Raw genomic sequence first — 23,209 nt, 5'->3', positions numbered from 1 at the left:
CTGAGGCTCTGTTCCAATTGAGTCCATGAGTAATATGGACATTCATTAGTCATTAGCTTGGACATAATGATATTTCATTCTGAAGTGAACGAGGGGCGACATCTACAAGTGGATATAGGCAATTGAATTCGAATGGAGAGTTTAGAGAGGTATGCTGCTCCACACACTGCACAATGATCATTCAGCGGCTTAAATGGGCAAAAAACAACAACATGTACAACCACGCCCAACTCTCCAGTCCATATACTCAGTGAAGTACAGTACAATAAAACATTTTTATTTTATGCTAATTCAGATACAGAAAATGTCAATAGGGAATGGCCGCGTGATAAATGTCAACATGTGTTTTCGAGAGCTCTTGCCCCTAATACAGAATTGGATTGTGTTGAATATTATATTTCTATTTCCCTCCCCTAAAAATTCAGAGGACTGTAATGGGGGCCCTAGTACATGAATATGCAGTCATGCCTTTGGCTACCGAGTAAACAGACAAAAGAGTGAGATAAGAGAGGGGGCAGAGAAAGAGAATGAAAGAAAAACAGGTGATCCACACAGACTCATCAGAGCTTTTTCATGTTGCTCTCTGCATATTAACCTTCTCTACTGAACGAATAAACCTCGGAGCAAACGAAACCACTCTTGGAAACATTTCCCGTTCCTCTCAGGGACTGAAAATGTTTGGAATAATCTGTTTTTTACAGGAAGACTCGTCGTTGGCCATCTAGGGTTGTTTTGGTAAGCAGCTGTTAGTGATTGGTTGACAAAACACGACAAAGTATGTCAACCAAACTTGACTTTGGCTCCAAACTGGCCAGGAAAACTGTCTGCTGCAGTATCCTCACTGAAAGCAGGGCTTTCAGAAACAGAGTTCGATAACACATCAATAAAATGTAAATACTTCAATTAGGCATGCATTACTACTAAATGGGTTGATCGGGTGAGAATATCAATGTCCTAATTCATTCATTAATGAAATGCATTATCATTAATAGTAATAGTAATTAATAGACTGTATTTTCCAAGTATTTTCCATTTACCTCTGCCGCTGTGATGATGCATGCATTTGTGGGCCTGTGACCATATTTTATTTTGTATTTCAACATTTTCATACAGTCCCTGCCTACTTGGATCTCAAAAAATGATACAGGGAAAAAGGGCACATCAAATCCAAAATTCAAATCCAAACCAAGAGCAGGGGATCTCGCTGCTTTGAATGAAAAGAGCCTGAAGGCGGCCAGTCAAAGTTTTCCTAACCCATACCCGAAATGTGTCACAGTGTGTAAATAGGGCAGGCTACTGAATTTTGATCAGGATGAGAGATAGACGGCTAAAGCTACACCGCAGCCTTCCCTCTCAGCTTCGTACACATTGCATTAGTGTCGAGCAGACACATAAAAGGGAAAGATTAAAGGCGGGTGAAGATAAAAAATTATGGGGGGTTTGACGAGGAGTGAGATCACAGGGGTGTGTGTGTGTGTGGTAAACTGTCAATTGTGGATAACGACATTGGGTTGAAACATTGAACGTTTGGACAAAACGCAGGATGCATTATGCAAGGCCACACAAATAGGGTAGGTATAACGATCCTATTGTCTATTGATCAGAAAATATATCAAGATATAATACATGTATATGACCGAGTTTGATATGTGTAATATGCATGACTTGTTGTATATTGTAGTTAGCTAACCAACATATCTAATTTAATTCACATCATCAGTAGTTTAGCAACCACTAAAAATGATGTATGTGAAACATTGTGAAAATATAGAAAACCAATGTACTGTATATACAATACAGATGTACTGTATATGTGTTTGACTAGTGTTTGTCTATCTTCTGAATGATGCACATGAACAATTAAAACAGACATACAGTATACAGTGTGTGTGTAAAATTCAACATGGTGTCTGTGTGTAGTGTTCCCACGTACCTTGAGCTCGCGGAAGAAGATGCTGCTCCGGGCCCACTCCACGATGGAGAACAGCGTCTGGTCGGCCATCTTGCACATTAGGCCAAACGTGTTGAGTTTCTCGTGCTTCCCCCGGCTGGCCTGCTCCTGCTGCAGATAGGTCAGGATCTTGGCCTGCACCTGGGGCTCGTCAGGCTCGCACTTCAGCAGCTCCACTATGAGGTGAGGGAAGCTGGGCGGCGAACCCGTCTGGTACGCGTCCATATACGGGTTGTATCCCATGATGGACTCGGGCGAGCTGGTGTACGGGTCCGGGTACTCGGACTTGATGGTGCGGGTGCTCTGGAAGTGGCCGTAGGCTGCCTGGTAGCCCTGGAGGGAACCGGCATGGGGGGGCATGGCCATGCTTATGGGTGAAGTGACGAAGGGGCTGCGGTCGTAGTCTGTGTGGGGCAGGGCGGCGTGGTGCGGGTGACCATGGTGGCTGAGCGGCAGGCCCTTGGAAGCTGCCTGGTGGATGTTCTGGATAGCCGAGGAGATGGTGAGGTCGGTGGGCACCGCCTGCATCACCTGGGTCATGGCCTCGATCTTCAGGCCGTTGGCACGGATCAGTGCCTTTTTCTGCTGCTTGAGCGCCCGGTCGCGCTTGTACATGGGGCCAAACTTGTTGCGGCCGCCACGCATGCGGTCAGCCCTAACAGCTGATGGAGACAGACAAGACAGGAGAGGAAGGACAGGAGAAGAGGACGTTAGTGACATGATAACATCCACATGTGTTTCCATTTATTTTAGCAGGTAAGGTGACGAGGAGCACATTCTCCTGGCGGGTGTTGAAGGGGGAAGGAGAGAAAAAGATATTAGCAATATTGATAAACTGATCAAATAAAAAGTAATTGGAGTCTACTTAAGCCAGTGTTCTGAAACTTCCAATCCGCGGGCCACAAATAGGCAGCTCATGAGCCAGGAGTTTGTGACCTCTGAGCAAATGTCATTCATGACCCCCATGTGATCATAACAAGAACCCACACCAAACTATTAGCATTGATGGATCATAGAGATATCTACAATGGCCATTTAACACAGAGCTCCCGTTTCATCTTATATGTCATGCATAGTAGGGGGAAAAAAACCATCAACAACTACTAAACTTTGTGTTGACCTTTGCACTGGAGAACTCGGATGTCTCAGAGCAGTGAAATACAGCCTTGTCACAAGCGTGGCACGTTTTGTCACTCAGCTTGACAGGTTGTAAACACTAGTTACTGAAACAATAACTTTTATGAACCTATGTAATCCTGATACATACCAGACAACAAGGCTGTTAGTAATTTCTCCAAGCATATATCGTCAGTCCAAATGAGAAGAGTGACAACATCAACATTATTTATGCCTACACTTATTCAAAACACTGAAAAGTGTTAACACTGAAAATGATTTAACCTCGTTCAAAACACTGAAAAGTGTTTGCACTGAAAAGGATTTACCCTCGTTCAAAACACTGAAAAGTGTTTGCACTGAAAAGGATTTACCCTCATTGAAAACACTGGAAAGTGTTAGCACTGAAAATGACACTCATTCAAAACACTGAAAAGTGTTAACACTAAGAACTACCCTAACTCAAAACACTGAAACGTGTTAACCCTAAGAACTACCCAAATTCAAAACACTGAAAAGTGTTAACACTGAAAATCAAACCAGAGTACAAACATGACAAAAATGGTACATTTCCTAATGATCCCAAAACATCATATGAAAACCCCAGCAGAATCCCGAATGATCCCAAGATTCCGAGGATCACAGCTTCATTCAGGCTAATGAATGAGACTGTCTCCATGGTGCATGGCGGACCATGTATGATCTGCACCATGCATGCCAAGGGGGGAGACTGTCTCTCTGCCTCTCTCTCTCGGGTGCCCCCCTGTTAATTATTTATGGTTAATTATTTATCTTTTATGCCCAAGCTGTGGTGGAGTGGAGCAGGCAGCAGACTGGCTACGCTGGGCTCGGTGGGAGAGTGAGCCAGGCGGGACCACACCATTCACCCCCCATCCGCCCACCCCCGTTCCATCCCTACAATACTGGGTCAGGGCGGACACACCGTTGGGCACTCAGGCCACTAATATCTATGTATTGAAATAGTATGTATTGAAATACATAAAGTGATTAGAAGGGGGCTGGACCAACAGCTGCCTTGGGAGTAGTTTTAATGGTCTCTGTCACAGCAGTGTCTGTCACAGTGGCGGTGATCCGAGAAAGGGGACAAGAGGGGCTTAGAGGGGAGAGCACAGGGGCCGCAGACACACAGTACAGAGGGTATCACACACTCATGCAGCACTGATAAGAGAGAGAGGTAAGGTCAAGCACATAGGGTCCGTAGACACTGGCACCTAAGAAGAAGAGCCTGCCACTGGCTAAGTGACACACACCAAACAAATATATACTGTATATATGGACCCTGGTCAAAAGTAGTGCACTATAAGGGAAAACATTTGGAACGTGGATCCCGTGTACCCATTATACATTATTGTAGCGCCTTTAACTATTAATGACTCAGAGCAACAGGGTAATTAATAAGCTGAAAATTAATAGTCGGCCCGTTTGGGGAAAACACAATTAGGTCTGAACCTGGGACTCACATCATGAATACTGGAGCATTTTTGATAGCAGTTTTTTTCTCTCTTTCACCCTCCTTGTGTCTAATTAAACAAGGTTATTTACATGCATGTTGTACAGATTAATCTGGGATGGAGTTTGGGAGAGGATGGGGCTTTAGCTGGGGGATTGGGGGTTAGGGCTAGCTGAGGTTGGGATTGGGGTTTGATACTGGGGAGAATACTGTACTGTATAAGGCAAGAGCTGAGGTACAAGGATGGGGCTGTGGTATAAGTTTAGAGTATAGGGCTGTAGTATAAGGCTGGGGCTTAGGTACAAGCACACAGACACACACTCTACACTCCATCCCGGGCCCGGCCCGCCACGGCACAAAGGGCTCTGCTTATGGTCTGATTTATGAGTGTTTAATATACAGGAATATTAAGTGAGCGTAGGTGAGGATCCCTGTCGGGCAGCAGCATATTAATGGCTCCCCTGGCCAGGTTCTGACACCCTGTTTGTCATGTCTGCCCGGTTCCCACTCTGGATGTGCGCTACCCCACGCACACACATGAATACCTATGATACCTATGCATAAGTAATGGGACAGGAGTCTGGCTTCCGTTTCTTCGGCAGGTAGAAAGGGAAACAAGACAGGGCAGGGAGAAAGGGAGGAGAAAAAAAGGAGGACAGAGGGAAAACACAAACACACAGGAGACAATTCCGTTTATCTGTGTGGAAATATTAGGATTCGGGCAGGGGTTCAATCAAACCTGCACTACGGGGAAAAAAAGTGATGTTTTTCCTTAACAGCGATATTGCATGTTACAGTGAGAATCTAAATGGGATAATACGTTTTGTTTAAATGACTGAATAGTACTTACTATAAAGTATATGCTTAAATAAATATATGTTTTTTTAGGCCTAGAAGCATGAGATTTTTCAGCAGTGTGCTAGTAGTGCATGCATTGTGCGGGTGGTTGAATCATACTCTTGATACCCGGGACAGGCATCTTGCTAGGCTCTTGAATGACAGTAGCTATTTACTGACAATTTAGCTTTGGACAATAAAACAGGAATAAAGAATTCCCACCATACTTAACAAAGTAAATTATCCAAATTAGATGAATTACGGATATTAGTAAGTATGGTACATTTTAACACTAATATGTTTTAAAACATGTTTTAACACTCAGAAATGTTAACTCATATTAACACTCATCAATGTTAAAATACCAGTGCCAATGCACCTTTTCAAGGCAAAAGAAGAGTGTAATCTGTACATTGCTCATTCACACTCAACAGGAAAGACACAACAACAGGAAAAGTGAATCTGAAATCAGATCATGAGCCCAGACTGCACATTAGGCCAAAGGTAAACTATTTATCATGGGCATAAATACACAAAAAAAAGGATATCTCACGGCGGCATAATGACTCCTTTTCCTCCAGGATAGATAGGCGTCGCCATGCTTTTATCAGTCCAGATAACAGGGACTGAATCTCTCTATGGCAGACATGTCAGACTCAGGATACTGTCTGTGTCACTCAGATATGACTGCCTGTATTTTCACCATTATTTACAGCCCCAGCCCAACACTGTACTGGATATTGACTAGGTCTATTGACTTATCGGTAGACAGGAACAACTTCCAACAAGCAAAACAAACCCCAAAATTATCCTACCTTTAAAAATAGATTTAACTGCAATTCGACCATTTTTTCTTTTCAAAAATCAGCCCAAAATGAAGGACTGAACGAACGGGTCTAGCTGTAAACACCTTTTTTTGGTGCGTCTGAATATATTTATAATATATTTATGTGTTTACTGGAAAGCTGTGTCTGGAAGATCAGGATTCTAGCTCGGTGCTCTTTACAGGTTGTGGCAACTCTCCACACTGCCTCCCTGCCTGTCCACCCGCCTGCCTGGCTCTGCCCCTGGGCTGAAGTAGACAGAGCGCTGCAGGGCCCCTCCGCCCAGCTGCTGGCATATGAAAACAAATCACATCGTAGTAAGCTGTAAAATGACAGGCGTGGAAATTCTGCCCCGCGGCCATTCACAATTAATAGTAATTAAAACCACACTCCTGCGGGCTAAGAGGAAAAGACTCCAAAAAAAGAACTGTTATCTTAAAAAACGCTTAAAAGTACACATGAATATGGGATGGTTTTATGAAGATTGTGGATCAACGAGGAAAGGTTTAGGCTAAAGACTGAGGGCCCAGTAGATATGAGTGTCAGGGGTAAATCAAGTCAATGTTGCCTTTCACTTCTCGCCCCTCTGTGTACCTGCAGGACATGTTTGGATTATTTCTACAGAGTAGGTTGAATTTGGCCCTCATCATTGATACAGGGTCAGATATTTGTTCATCCCCGTAATCCTAACCTGGTAAAAGTTAGGATTGGGATAGGAGTATCTCATCCTCGATCTGTGGTTTAGGGCAACTTCTACATCAACCTATGTCTATACAACAACAGTAGAAACCTTTGAAAACCTTAGGTGATACCAATTCAAACGTGTTTGTTTTTCCTTTGCCCCAAAACTTCCACATTAAAGTTTTGTTTGAATATGGCCGTAGCGTTCAAATTAACTCTAGGGAGATCAAAGATAGTGGACTGGAGAATTTCCACATCTTTACTGATTGCCCATGCTAAATTCCCACTCCAATAAGCGTGGTCTGTGCACCAGACTCTGAGCTCAAATTGTATTTGTTTTCTTTCAAATACTTCAGCTGGGTGTGACTGAACTCGCCTGGCGCAATGGAACCGATGGAGTAGTCCCAAAAGTGCAAAACCCAAACATTTGGCACTCTGCACGATTCGATCAAAGTCCTCAAACTTTTTGAAAGACAAACAAATACTACTTGAACACAAGTCTGTCATTCACCAACGTAAATCAAACCCTGAGACAAGGCCTATACTATGACCTTGTCTTACTGTTTCACAATCTCATTAACAAGAGCTGTCCTTACCTTCCAGCTTCATGCCTACGGTAAGGCACTTCTGGAAGCGGCAGTAAGGGCAGCGTTTTCTTTGTGTCTTGTCGATGGCGCAGCTCTGGTTCTCTATACATGTGTACCGCTTGTTGTTCTGAACAGTGCGCTTGAAGAAGCCCTGTGGAAAGGTAAGAACTAAGATGTCAACACTTATGACCCCAACGTTTGTAATTGCCCTATTCACACACACACATACTAGAGCGTGCCGCACACACACACACATACAGAGCACACACACACACACACACACACACACACACACACACACAGACACACACACAGACACACACACACACACACACACACACACACACACACACACACACACACACACACACACACACACACACACACACACACACACACACACAGGCATATAATGGGAAGCAATCACAGGCATAAACACAGTGATGTGAACACTAGGAATCACAGAATCACAGAATGAAGGCACAGAAAAAACAAACTACCAAACTATATTCACACAAAACAAATATACTTGATAAACGGCCTATGTATACACATAATTGCAGCCATAAATACAAATAAATGACCCCAAATAGACACACAAACACACACAAATAAAAGATGTATTGATACCAGCTCCTGTTCATGACAATGATATGAGAATTGGGCTTCAGTGTTCAATGTCTGGTACTGAATTAAACTGAACTCTATAATGAACATGCTGATATCAAATGTTTACACTGAAGAAAGCTTAAAACCCTAACAAAGCAGAAAACCCCAAATCTGATATAGCCTACTTGGTATAACACATACTAATTCTTATTCTTATGCAATTAACATACTAACATCACCCTAGTACTTTTCATTGCTAATGCTGCATTTTTACTCACATGAAAGTCATAATTTTCCTCATACATAAATATGTACTTTGGGTAAGTGATGAGACGGATGCATGAATACGATTCATATGTTACTTATAGTTGAATTAGTGTTTGATGAAAAGTATAGAATATACTTCTGTTCCCATTGTGCGTTTAAACAGAGTGTTAATATAATATTATGAGTAACATCATCAAATAGGTGTTCAGTATTTTCATGAAGCAACCTGTTGCAATTCCAGCCATATATACATTGGTATTCACACTTACACGGCCCTATGAAGACTTCAGAATTGACTTGTAAAATCTCCTCTATCTATCTCTCAATTTAATTATTTAAAAATATGAGTGTTAGAGTAAAAAATCCAATAAATTATATCCATAATTTACAGTTCCGGGATTACACCGTTCTACCTGCACCATTGAATTCATTTTCAGAAGCAGCAGGAAAAATCTAATGGGGAAAAGGTATTAACGTATTCCCGATCCATACCAGCAGGAGAATCCCCTAAACCTGCCCATTTAAAAGTAAAATGATCAATATTTCACCAAATTCCAAACATAGATTTAATGTACAATCGCGATGCAGGGTCGTGACATGAAAATAAAACCGCACTAGGCTCGAAACTAGACACAGTGGGCAGACAGTCTACTGACTTCCGCCAGACAAACATGCATCAACGTAATTAAAAAAAAAAAAAATAAAATACCGCGCGTTCTATAAACAACGTAAACCACAAAATAAAGCGTGGATACCAACAACTGAATTTGCGTAAAGCCGCAAGATTTCAACGTCCAGGTTGTCCCAACTTCTCATTTGTGTTTTGTGTACAGTATGTGGCCTATGTTGAATTTGTGTGTCTGTACACTGTATCTGTGTCTTTATCCCAAATCTAGACTTTTCCCACAGCTTCTGTGTCTAACAGGGATTATGGGAATATGGGAAGAGCCTAACGCTGACCAGTTAAAATGTACAGTATTTCACACATTTTCAAGTCAGTGATTGTGTGTGCGTGTGTGTGAGCGTGCATGCATCCTGCTTGCCTGTGTGTGTGCATGTTTGTGTCCGCTTGCATGTGCCTATGTATGTGTGTATGTGCGCATGTGTATCTGTATAGGTTTAAAGTAGACTAACACTGTATTACTTTGTGTGCGTTTAGACATGAGTCCTGATTACCACCCTTCTCAGACCCACGGCAGTGTGGTAGACTGGCGAGAAACGATAAAAACGCTCCAAACCCAATCTTTTTCCAGTCCAAAACACACAGCTTCCGTTGAAATAACTACACAGTACAAAAAATGACACCCCAAATATGTTCCTAAAACACAGACAGATCCCATTTAGAACTGTGCCGGTAGACATTTGCCACAGTTTATCGCAAATACAAGATGATTTCGCTGAAGACACTCATTTGAGATGTCATTTTAAGCAATGTTGCTATTGAAGGTATTCTCAAAGAAAACATGTAAACATTTTATGGTCAGAAAACGGATGAAATCTATAACACCTGTTTTAAATGATGCCAGCGTAGGCAGAAATATGTACCGCATACACAGAACGGCTAGCTATACACAAATTGACATTAGATATGAACATTTTAGAAAATACGATTAAAATAGGCTACTTGAAACTTCCTTAGACAAACAAATGTAGGAGTTAGCTGCTTATAGGCTATGTTCAAGAGAAGCACAGATGGACAATCTGATGAAAGGGTAGAAAAGGGGTAGAGAAAAAAACAAGAACAAACCTTGCAGCTTTCGCAGGTGAGCAGCCCATAGTGGTATCCAGAAACCTTGTCGCCACAAACCGGACACATCTCATCCAAGTCTTCGTCATACGAGTAGTCCATCATTTTATAGTGGGGAGCTGCAATAGATAAAATACACACATGAGCACACAGAGAAGACTATTTCGTTTGAAAGACAATCTCTGCCTAATGCAGTCATCTTTAACGTATACATCTGAATAACTTCACAATGAGCTTAGGTTCTGTAATATTTTTGGCGACATCCATAAAATGTTCAATATCATTTTTATTTTAATTTTAAAGCTTTTAAACAAAAAAGGGCATTTCACAAAACTATCATTTTTGAAGGAATAATGTTATTTGATGGAGCTGAAAGAAAATATACCTCTGTATCCCTCTTTGCAGCACTCACTCTTGCACGCCAGTCGCAGACAGGGCAAACATATGAAACTGAGCTTCATAAATATTCATGATTTTAAGTTGTGAATTCATCCGGGAAATGGTAAAATAGAGTAAGGGATTCGAGGAGAAAATGTTACCGCCCACAGACAAATGAAGACATACAGTGTAACCTTTCGCTCTAACAGGCGAAATAAAAATACAAAACTGATACTGAAATTGAACTTACAAATGCGCTCATTAAATCGCTATTGTTCCTATCTGCTGTAGCCTGTATGTGTAGGCCTACATTTGTATTGACTTTCCATAAGCCACTGCTTTAGCCCACATTTTACGTGCATGAATGCCGAAGGCAATAGTTGCATTGATGAGAGGATATATGACAGTGCTAAGCAAACTGCTGAACTGACATTTACAATGGTTACAAAATGTTTTATTGTTCTTATAAAAAGTGGCAAACATCAAACAGAAAAATCCCAATGAATTCCAGAGCAGACTGGAAAACTGGCCAATTATTTCCCGACATTAGACTCTATATAAAATAATGTAGGCTAACTTTCAATTGCAATTGCATCTTTCTGCCTGTGCCTGCTGATTTCTTTCTCCATTGACCATTTGATCTCGCAGTGCAGAATATTAAGTTGAAAGAGGCAACAAGTCCTCTTGTGTTTTGAAAGTTCTGCAGTGCACTTCAAAAAAAACTTTTAATAGAGTTAACTGATAATGCAGCCTATTACTTATTATATTACAAACATATCTGCCTGCACGAAAAATCCCTTCGATAGGAAAGTGTCAGGCCTCGTATTTTGATGACAGGAGAGCAGAACCCATGGATAGCCCAAGTTGTATGCGAACTCTGAGCCGTTTGGATTTTTGCCAAGTTCAGACAGCTTTTCTGTAACCTACGGATATCACCTAAGCTATCGAATCTTACTTATGGTCTCTTAAGCACGTGCAGCCTCAAAACTATATCTAGTTAAAATGTAGATTTTTAAAATATATGTTTAAATGAATTGGAGAGAGGCATTTGCTTGTGCACTCACACAGAGAAACTACCCGTGCAAAGTGAAACAGAATGTCCCAAAGAAATTCTAGCCCTTTATTCCTTGAGGTTGGTGTTCCTTTATCAGGTGTTAAAAAAAAAATCAAAGCCACATGAGACTTGATTTTAAATCAAATGTAAATATGCAATTGGCAAAATTAAAGGGATTTACAGATATTAATTCGATAGGCCTGCAGAGAAGTCTTTTTTCGATGAGAATTTTAGTTATTTTATTTCCATATCTTATTCAACTTTGGGAAATTCAAGCAAGCACTAGTCTAGAATATTGAGAAATAACACCAAAACTAAATTGCCACAACGGGTTATAGGTGATAGTTTGTAAACTAAACAAAAATGTATCCAAGTAAAATGTATCTAACTCAACTGGGTATTTTTCAATCATTACATAGGCCTACTTTTGTCCGAATTTTTGTTTTGTTTTAGGACTATTGCTACTCTGACACAAAGACTAGACTATATGATTTGCACGCTCGCATTTGCATTCTGGAGTAAAGATTCTACATGTATCACCCTTTTGTATATCAACTTTTGCCTTTTGACAGAAACGTATATATATATTACCATGCAAAATATTTTATCCAGAATAAAACTGTTATTTTAATATCACTGACATAATTTTGCATGGTACTGAAATCGAGGTTTAAATGATAATAGCCCAGAGTTGGTGACATTTTGGGAATTCCAATTTTTCAGGATTCAACAACTGCTGGCGAATCAGATCATGCATATTACGCAAATTGTTGATATCGGTGAGCTTTCGGGTGGTTTACTCATTAACCTAGTAAAATATCATCAGATGACGTTGGCTATATGATAGATAAACTGTGGCGTTTAATTTCGTAATATGTCGGAATAAAAAACAATGAATTAAACCGAATGATATCTGACAGTGAGTATTGGGATTTTAATGAATTCATAGAGTGCACAAAACAATCATTTGGCATGCACTATTTGGATCGAATTTGGGTAGGGTGAATTCGCAAGTGCAACATCTTGACGGTCCCTGCATACACCCTGATATTGTTGCACAATGCATGATCAGCAAATACGTGAACTATGAGAGAGGCAAGCGCGAGAGGCAAGACGAGTTTGTTGCCTTATTCTGTCTAACACTGCCAGGTCTTTCGCCTGGTATTGTGCACAAATGACACGACTTGCGATTGTGATGAGGCACAAGGGACATGCGGTCTACAATATTGCGTACATCGATCTCAATCTCTTACCTTGCATATTCCTTTGCATGTGCCCCTGTTCTCCATGCGATCGAACGAGTCCCAAAGATTCCGTGTCGGCTTTGGGCAGCATGACAGCTCCGCTGGGCTGAGCGGGAGACTCAGCTCCGTCCGGTGGACCACCTGGACGGGAGAGGGTCACCACAGGTTCTCTCACACACACACACCAGAGAAAAGTGACTTCCCAAATCCCGCGCGCTCACTGTGTGGCTCAACTGCAGCCGGCTCGGGTTAAACTGACATCATATGTCTAGGCTACATACCCAGTGGGTAGCCTGCAACGGCGAGCCCAAAGTAAATTAATTCTGAATAGCGCTCTTGCGTAAATTGCAATACGGAGCAATGCCGCTGAACCTAGAATATGAGCATGGTTTCGCCGCGAAGTTGAGGAGTGGAGCGCACTGATTTCCAGTTCTCTCTCTAGCTCTGTCTGTGATGAAAATAACAAATCTACCCGGGCAACGATACATCTATCTATACGCTGGCTTTCCACGTCTTTTTTGACCAGGGTCTTGAAAGTGTAGTTAGCGAACTGTAAGGAACTTTCGGGCTGGATGGCAAAGACTGTCACGCCGGCCCCTCCTTCGCGTAAGGTTGGACTCGGTCTATCTGTGATGTAGTGGGATGTGAAGTTCGGTCCTATCCTTGCTGCTTTGTTTACTCCACACTGACACCGCTGCCTCGCGCCAATCAGGGGCTCATGGACTCTGACATCACACCGTTAGCTCCAATCGCGTGCGGAGATAGGCAACATCATCTCTAACCGGTTTTCCACACACTGTCTAAATCACAGCTGTTTATACAGTTTATGATGGACTTAATAAAAGCAGTGGGATAACAAGGAAATAAACGAAGGTGAATGCTAAAATAAAACGAGCTTAGACACAGAGGAGCGGAAGACAAATAGCCTACACAATGAGGTACAGTATGATAATAGTAACGAGTTATAACTTATTCGTTCTAATTAGGGTTTTTATAAGGAACAGGTAGCCGATAAATTACGGGGAAACTTTGCGTGCAAACGTGCCATTTTACTGAAACCTAATGCCATGTTCGTTTTGTGCTTGGATGTATGAATTCTAAAATATTGTCTATATCCATCCGATGCAATTGTGACAAAACCATACATTTGACCCAAATGTTCCTTGTTTTAGGCTAATATCCCAAAACATATTGCCATGTCTTTGGCAAAATATTTGCATTTTAAAAAGTAGCAAAGTTATAATATGCTATATTGCTAAAGGCGAAATGTATTTGCTTTTAAATAGGCTACCAAACGTTCTCAATTACTTGTATAAATGATCTAATTTCTCTCCTTAATATTTACAGAAATCAATACAGGACGGGAAATATCAATTCACGTAGACCTACACTCTAAATTCTAATTGTGCTGGGGACAATAAAGGCCACTCTAAAATGTGTCGTTTTGTTACACAACACAATGCCACAGTTGTCTCAAGTTTTGAAGGAGTGTGCAATTGGCATGCTGACTGCAGGAATGTCCACCAAAACTGTTGCCAGATAATTGAATGTTAATTTCTCTACCATAAGCCGCCTCCAAATTTAAATGGAGAGAATATGGCAATACATCCAACCGGACTAAATACCGCAGTAACCATGCCAGCCCAGGACCTCCACCCGGACAGATGATGAAACTGAGTATTTCTGTCTGTAATTAAGCCCCTTTGTGGGGGAAAACTAATTCTGATTGACTGGGCCTGGCTCCCCAATGGGTGGGCCTATGTTCTCCCAGGTCCACCCATGGCTGCACCCCTGCCCAGTCATGTGAAATCCATAGATTAGGGCATAATTTATTTATTTCAATTGACTGATTTCCTTATATGAACTGTAACTCAGTAAAATCTTGAAATTGTTGCATGTTGCTTTTATATTTTTGTTCAGTATATAAATAGCTCTCTAAAATATGCAATGACTGGCATGATGAGGAAAACTGCTTATGCACTACCCAATTTCAAAATTGCACCTTATGCATTCTACTGTTACAACTTGCAAGAGTAAGTTGATGTGACTTCTCATTTAGTTACTGTAATACTTACTTTTCATTGAATTAGTTCCAGTGGCATGTATTCATGAATGCCAAGGGAAGCCAGACCCCCCCACACACATTTTTAAATAAATAAATAAACATACAAAATAATTGATCTTTTAATTTATATTTTACAGCGCCCATTTGTCTCTGTATGTGTAGCCCATCTATACTGTCTGGTTAAAAAGAGAATGACATTTTTGCCGCCCATAGCATTGAATGCGAGGGAAGCCAGTGAGCACTTGGCCTCTCTTGATACAAAAAGTGTAAAATAACAACCAATCAGCGTTGAGTTAAACTGAGTGATCTCAGCTGTGAATGGTCCTGGCGCACCAAAAAAAAGTGTCAAGGGAAGCCCGTTTGAATTTGGCTTCACACCAATCACATTTCATTAGAAGCCAAATGTCATTGACAGAAAACTTGAATTGTTGCATCTCGTTGTGTCATTGTCCTCCGGTGGCTAGATATCTAGCTAAAATCATCCCTTTTCTAAATTAGCCATGGATGGAAATAGGTATTTGGACTTGTGGACTTGTGGGTTTACTTAATTCTCCGTACTGGCCAATGATTATAACGGCTATTCTGATCCAACCATAAATTCATACATTGTGCACCTGGCTTGAGAGTATGGAAATTCAACAGGTAGCTAGATGTAGTAACGTTAGGCTAATGTTAACTAGCTGGCCTGGTTCATCATTGCCCATGAAAGGAAGTTAGGCTAGTGAGCAAGGATTTTAGTCAGGTAGGTATTGAATTAAAACCACAAAAGGAAAATCAGGATTTGTGTGTGTTAAAATAGGCAAATAAGACATTAGGGTATTTTCACACGCATGTATGCACACACAAACACACACACACACACACACACACATTTTTATTTTAAGGTTTGGCTCTGCGGAAACCAACATAATTCAGTCTTATTGAAAAATTATGCACAGCGGTCCTAGAACCAAATATTACATATCAAAGGTCAACTCGAGACACACTGTATCTGAGAGGTCCTAAGGCACGCTGTGCACGCACGCACGCACGCACTTACACACACACACACACACACTTACACACACACACACACACACACACACACACACACACACACACACACACACACACACACACACACACACACACACACACACACACACACACACACACACACACACACACACAACTGCTTGGAGTAACCCTGGATTTTAAACTGTCATGGTCAAAACAGGTTGATGCTACAGTAGCTAAGAGAAGTCTCAACATAATAAAATGCTGCACTGCCTTTTTAACAACACTCACTATCAACAAGGCAGTTCCTACAGGCTCTAGTTCTGTTGCACCTGGACTACTGTTCAGTCATGTGGTCAGGTGCCACAAAGAGGGACATTGGAAAATTACAATTGGCTCAGAACAGAACAGCATGGCTGGCCCTTAAATATACATGGAGAGCTAACGTTAATAATATGCATGTTAATCTCTCATGGCTCAAAGTGGAGGAGAGATTGACTTCATCACTGCTTGTTTTTGTAAGAAGTGTTGACATGCTGAATGCACCAATGTGTCTGTTTAAACTACTAGCACAAGGCTCGGACACCCATGCATCTCCCACAAGACATGCCACCAGAGGTCTCTTCACAATCCTAAAGTCCAGAACAGACTATGGGAGATGCACAGTACTACATAGAGCCATGGGTACATGGAACTCTATTTCAAATAAAATAAAATAAATTTTATTGGTCCCATACACATGGTTAGCAGATGTTATTGCGAGTGTAGCGAAAGGCTTGTGCTTCTAGTTCCAACAGTGCAGTAATATCTAACAAGTAATCTAACAATTCCACAACAACTACATAATACAAACAAATTTAACTAAAGAGATGGAATAAGAACATATACACTACCGTTCAAAAGTTTGGGGTCACATAGAAATGTCCTTGTTTTGAAAGAAAAGTGCATTTTTTGTCTATTAAAATAACATACAATTGATCAGAAATACAGTGTAGACATTGTTAATGTTGTAAATTTTTTTATTTTTTTTTATTTTACCTTTATTTAACCAGGTAGGCAAGTTGAGAACAAGTTCTCATTTACAATTGCGACCTGGCCAAGATAAAGCAAAGCAGTTCGACAGATACAACGACACAGAGTTACACATGGAGTAAAACAAACATACAGTCAATAATACAGTATAAACAAGTCTATATACAATGTGAGCAAATGAGGTGAGAAGGGAGGTAAAGGCAAAAAAGGCCATGATGGCAAAGTAAATACAATATAGCAAGTAAAACACTGGAATGGTAGTTTTGCAATGGAAGAATGTGCAAAGTAGAAATAAAAATAATGGGGTGCAAAGGAGCAAAATAAATAAATAAATAAAAATTAAATACAGTTGGGAAAGAGGTAGTTGTTTGGGCTAAATTATAGGTGGGCTATGTACAGGTGCAGTAATCTGTGAGCTGCTCTGACAGTTGGTGCTTAAAGCTAGTGAGGGAGATAAGTGTTTCCAGTTTCAGAGATTTTTGTAGTTCGTTCCAGTCATTGGCAGCAGAGAACTGGAAGGAGAGGCGGCCAAAGGAAGAATTGGTTTTGGGGGTGACTAGAGAGATATACCTGCTGGAGCGTGTGCTACAGGTGGGAGATGCTATGGTGACCAGCGAGCTGAGATAAGGGGGGACTTTACCTAGCAGGGTCTTGTAGATGACATGGAGCCAGTGGGTTTGGCGACGAGTATGAAGCGAGGGCCAGCCAACGAGAGCGTACAGGTCGCAATGGTGGGTAGTATATGGGGCTTTGGTGATAAAACGGATTGCACTGTGATAGACTGCATCCAATTTGTTGAGTAGGGTATTGGAGGCTATTTTGTAAATGACATCGCCAAAGTCGAGGACTGGTAGGATGGTCAGTTTTACAAGGGTATGTTTGGCAGCATGAGTGAAGGATGCTTTGTTGCGAAATAGGAAGCCAATTCTAGATTTAACTTTGGATTGGAGATGTTTGATATGGGTCTGGAAGGAGAGTTTACAGTCTAACCAGACACCTAAGTATTTGTAGTTGTCCACGTATTCTAAGTCAGAGCCGTCCAGAGTAGTGATGTTGGACAGGCTGGTAGGTGCAGGTAGCGATCGGTTGAAGAGCATGCATTTAGTTTTACTTGTATTTAAGAGCAATTGGAGGCCACGGAAGGAGAGTTGTATGGCATTGAAGCTTGCCTGGAGGGTTGTTAACACAGTGTCCAAAGAAGGGCCGGAAGTATACAGAATGGTGTCGTCTGCGTAGAGGTGGATCAGGGATTCACCAGCAGCAAGAGCGACCTCATTGATGTATACAGAGAAGAGAGTCGGTCCAAGAATTGAACCCTGTGGCACCCCCATAGAGACTGCCAGAGGTCCGGACAGCAGACCCTCCGATTTGACACACTGAACTCTATCAGAGAAGTAGTTGGTGAACCAGGCGAGGCAATTATTTGAGAAACCAAGGCTGTCGAGTCTGCCGATGAGGATGTGGTGATTGACAGAGTCGAAAGCCTTGGCCAGATCAATGAATACGGCTAAATGACTATTGTAGCTGGAAACAGCAGATTTTTAATGGAATATCTACACAGGCATAGAGAGACCCATTATCAGCAACCATCACTCCTGTGTTCCATTGGCACACTGTATTAGCTAATCCAAGTTTATCATTTTAAAAGGATAATTGGTCATTAGAAAACCCTTTTGCAATTATGTTAGAACAGCTGAAAACTGTTGTCCTGATTAAAGAAGCAATACAACTGGCTTTCTTTAGACAAGTTGAGTATCTGGAGCATCAGCATTTGTGGGTTCGATTACAGGCTCAAAATGGCTAGAAACAAAGAAACTCTTCTGAAACTCGTCAGTCTATTCTTGTTCTGAGAAATGAAGGCTATTCTATGCGAGAAATTGCCAAGAAACTGAAGATCTTGTACAAAGCTGTGTACTACTCCCTTCACAGAACAGCGCGAACTGGCTCTAACCAGAATATAAAGAGGAGTGGGAGGCCCCGGTGCACAACTGAGCAAGAGGACATTAGAGTGTCTAAAAGGCCAGCATCCCGGAGTTGCCTCTCCACTGTTGACGTTGAGACTGGTGTTTTGCGGGTACTATTTAATGAAGCTGCCAGTTGAGGGCTTGTGAGGCATTAAGCTACAATAGTCATTTACAACTTAACAATGTCTGCACTGTATTTCTGATCAATTTGATGTTATTTTAATGGACAAAAAGTGTTTTTCTTTCAAAAAGAAGGACATTTCTATGACCACAAACTTTTGAACGGTAGAATACATGTAAATATATGGACGAGTGACGACTGAGTGGCATAGGCAAGATGCAATAGATGTTATAAAAATACAGTATATACATATGGGATGAGTAATGCAAGATATGTAAACATTATTAAAGTGGCATAATTAAAGTGACTAGTGATCTATTTATTAAAGTGCCCAATGATTTCAAGTTTGTATGTAGGCAGCAGCCTCTCTGTGCTAGGGATAGCTGTTTAACAGTCTGATGGCCTTTGAGATAGAAGCTATTTTTCAGTATCTCGTTCCCAGCTTTTATGCACCTGTACTGACCTCACCTTCTGGATGGTAGCGGGGTGAACAGCAGTGGCGTAGGTGGTTGTTGCCCTTGATGATCTTCTTGGCCTTCCTGGGACAACGGGTGCTGCAGGTGTCCTGGAGGACAGGTAGTTTGCTCCCGGTGATGCATTGTGCAGACAGCTCCACCCTCTGGAGAGTCCTGCAGTTGTGGGCGGTGCAGTTTCCTTACCAGGAGGTGATACAGCCTGACAGGATGCTCTCAATTGTGCATCTGTAAAAGTTTGTGAGTGTTTAAGGTGACAAGCCAAATTTCTTCAGCCTCCTTAGGTTGAAGAGACGCTGTTGCGGCTTCTTCACCACACTGTCTGTGTGGGTGGACCATTTCAGTTTGTCTGTGACATGTACGCTGCAGAACTTAAAAGGAGATGATTCTGAACTTCAGGAAACAGCAGATGGAGCACCTCCCTATCCACATCGACGGGACAGCCGTGGAGAAGGTGGAATGTTTTGTTTTGTTGACATTGAGTGAGAGGTTGTTTTCCTGACACCACACTCTGAGTGCCGTCACCTCCTCCCTACAGGCTGTCTCGTCGTTGTTGGTGATCAAGCGTACTACTGTTGTGTCATCTGCAAATTTGATGATTGAGTTGGAGGTGTACATGGCCACGCAGTCATGGGTGAACAAGGAGTACAGGAGGGAGCTGAGCACGCACCCTTGTGGGGCTCTAGTGTTGAAGATCAGCGAAGTGGAGATGTTGTTTCCTACCTTCACCACCTGGGGGCGGCCTGTCGGGAACTCCAGGACCCAATTGCACAGGGCGGGGTTGAGACCCAGGGCCTCAAGCTTAATGATGAGCTTGGAGGGTAGTATGGTGTTGAATGCTGAACTGTAGTCAATGAACAGCATTCGTACATAGGTATTCCTCTTGTCCAGATGGGATAGGGCAGTGTGATGGCGATTGCATTGTCTGTGGACCTATTGGGGCGGTATACAAATTGAAGTGGGTCTAGGGTGGCAGGTAAGGTGGAGATGGTATGATCCTTGACTAGTCTCTAAAAGCACTTCATGATGACAGAAGTGAGTGCTACGGGGCGATAGTCATTTAGGGCCTTGTATGCATCCTGGAAGTTAGAGTTGCAGTGATCCAGTGTATTGCCAGCACGAGTGCTACAATCAATATGCTGATAGAATTTAGGCAGCCTTGTTCTCAAATTAGCTTGGTATCATGGTAAGATTTAAAATACACCTTATGGAACAGCGGGGACTGTGAAGAGACACATACACAGGCACAGACACATATACACCTGATAAGACACGCACTCTACACATGGATGTTGTATTGTAAATATGTGATAGTGGAGTAGTGGCCTAAGGGAACACACTAAATGTATTGGGTAAAGTGAAATGTAATGTAATATTTTAAATTGTAAATAACTGTCTTGACCTCAGGTGATTGTTATGTGTACCAGGTGGGTGAAAGGTAATTTGAAAACACACAACACACACACACACACACACACACACACACACACACACACACACACACACACACACACACACACACACACACACACACACACACACACACTGATTTCATTATACCCTATCCATTAGACATAATCTTTTAATTCAAATGTAATTCTCTTTTCTTACATAAACTACAAATGAATAATTATTTCCAAACTATCAAATAGGCAATATTACTAATAATTGTTGCAATTGTGGTGTTTTATCATTCTAAATAACATGCATTTTGTTGAATTTCTCATGCATATTGTTCATGCGGTGTAAAGGGGTTACTATGAATTTGACAGTAGCTTACAGGAAGCTTGATGGCAAGCAACATTCTGTATTTCATATTACAGTACACCTACTGTAATATAAATACGGTATCAAAGCAATACCATAACATTGACTGGATTATACTTTTAAAAAGAAATGTTACCGTAATCGAAATGAATTAATGAATAGATGAATTTCATAGTATTTTACTGTAATTACAAAGGATTGGTGCAAGCAGGTTGGCTTCTAGGTAAAGTGTTCACACATTACAGTATGTTAATGTATATTTGATGTTTTATATCACTTGCACTTCTAGAGGCCTTAACAAAGGCTTCCAAGCTGGCAGCATCTACATGGTAAAATAGACCACAAGTACATGGCAAACTGCTCAACCATTTAAGGTTCAAGTCTTGCTGCCACTCCAATCTGTCCCCTATACAAATTGATGGGGCACTATAACTAAATTGGTAAATTGGTATGTTAATGAGCCAGAAACAACAATACCATGCACCCGCTAGTGGTCAAAAGGTTTTTGGGCACTGCAAAGATACAGAATGGTGCTGTATTATGTGGGGTGGATTATAGTACTATTCGAAATACAGCAATTATTTCCACCGCACCACAACATTTTCCCACATTGCACCATTAATTTACAGTAAGCTGTAGTAAAACGTTTCAGAGTATTTTACAGTTGATAATACCCCAAATTACCATATAATTTAAAGTCTTGATAATTTCCGAGCATAAGGCTACTCTGCAATTATTTCATCTAGAGAATGAACATTTAAACCGAACACTTGTACGTCTACAAGCACATCAAAATGTCAGAGCAAAGTTGTAAAACACAATAGCCTCATATAACACTTTGACTGTAAAATGTTGGGCAACTCGTTTCAGTCAGATTGCTGGAATGCGTTTGCCTGTTATGTTTACGATTAGAATGCACCAATTATTTACTTTTAAAATCTACTAAACTTTGAATACTAATCAATGTTGAAAAGCTCATCATCTTCTCTGATATTTTCCTGAAACAAATGCAAGCTGTAGCCTATCGATGATGATGCCCCGACTTGTTGCAATCGAGACCACACGTTGAAGCTACCTCATTTGCAACATCTGCTAAATTCAGTTCCTGAAATTGACATTCCTTACCTTTAACACAAATGACTATTTTATGCATATCAAAACGTGACATTACATTGTGTGAACATTTGCATTGTGTTTTTGTAGCAAAAAAGAACAGTACATTGTATATAAGCCTAAGAGGGAAAATGTCATGGCTGTTATTCAACAACGCAATTCAAAATGGACAATCAAAAGGTTAATTGAGAAAATAAGCAAGTTAACACTGTATTCATGGAAACATCAAAGTCTAATAAAAAAGTCTAATAGTCTAATCTAGTCTAAAAGTCTAAAGAAATGAGGTATAGAGGGGCCTCTTGAAACATGGCACACTGCACCATACACTGCACACGGAGCCATGTTACAATACATTAGTCCCTACTCACCTGCACCAGTCAGGTCCTCTGTAGAGTTGCACTGGTCGCTCTCACTCTCAGGGCTGGAAGAAGACATGCTAGAGTCCCAATCCACAGCTCCAGAGAGTAAACATCTAACTTCTAACAACAGTGATCGACACTCGTAACCTCTTTCATTCTGTGAGAATTCATTGGGACAATCAGAACAATGAAGAGGGCTGAGACTTTAGGGGTTAAAAAGATTTTAAAAAGTTAGTGTCCACTTGCTCTGAAGTCAAGTGAACTCGCCCTGGTGAACCTCTCTCCCTTTTTCTCGCTCCCTCTCCCTCTCCCTCTCCCTCCCTGCCTCCCTACTTTCAAACATCCCCCTTATACGCACACACAAATAGCCTGCCTCCCCCACCCCCCATCCAATCCATGTAGTGACCTGTGTTAAACTAGAGCGGCATCCTATCTCTGAAACACTAATCAACAGTATTCAAACTGCTGGGCTGGGATTGGTCCTGGGGTGGTCAGGTGGTTGATAAGGGCTGGTTATAAAGTGACACAGATATGGGGTCACTGGCAGATCTTT

At 41.4% G+C, this 23,209-nt stretch overlaps 1 protein-coding gene across 2 annotated transcripts in view; it reads right to left on the bottom strand.

Moving 5' to 3' along the window:
- nr5a2 (nuclear receptor subfamily 5, group A, member 2) overlaps positions 1-22,991 on the bottom strand; it is a 100,290-nt gene extending 77,299 nt beyond the window's left edge. The window contains exons 1-5 of one of the 2 annotated variants that reach the window (XM_024402344.2): positions 22,666-22,991; positions 12,776-12,907; positions 10,091-10,209; positions 7,477-7,618; positions 1,934-2,613 (exon numbers count right to left, since the gene is read on the bottom strand). In XM_024402344.2, the coding sequence (XP_024258112.1) occupies positions 1,934-2,613; positions 7,477-7,618; positions 10,091-10,209; positions 12,776-12,907; positions 22,666-22,732 (1,140 nt within the window). In that variant the 5' untranslated portion in view covers positions 22,733-22,991. The remainder of the gene's footprint in view (positions 1-1,933; positions 2,614-7,476; positions 7,619-10,090; positions 10,210-12,775; positions 12,908-22,665) is intronic. The other variant, XM_024420900.2, reaches the window with a different exon arrangement.
- Between the last annotated feature and the right edge of the window lie 218 nt (positions 22,992-23,209).

The sequence above is a fragment of the Oncorhynchus tshawytscha genome, linkage group LG05, assembly GCF_018296145.1.
Source record: "Oncorhynchus tshawytscha isolate Ot180627B linkage group LG05, Otsh_v2.0, whole genome shotgun sequence".
Lineage (NCBI taxonomy): Eukaryota > Metazoa > Chordata > Actinopteri > Salmoniformes > Salmonidae > Oncorhynchus > Oncorhynchus tshawytscha.
Note: the sequence above shows the minus strand (reverse complement) of the source record. Positions and strands in the feature narration are given on the sequence as shown.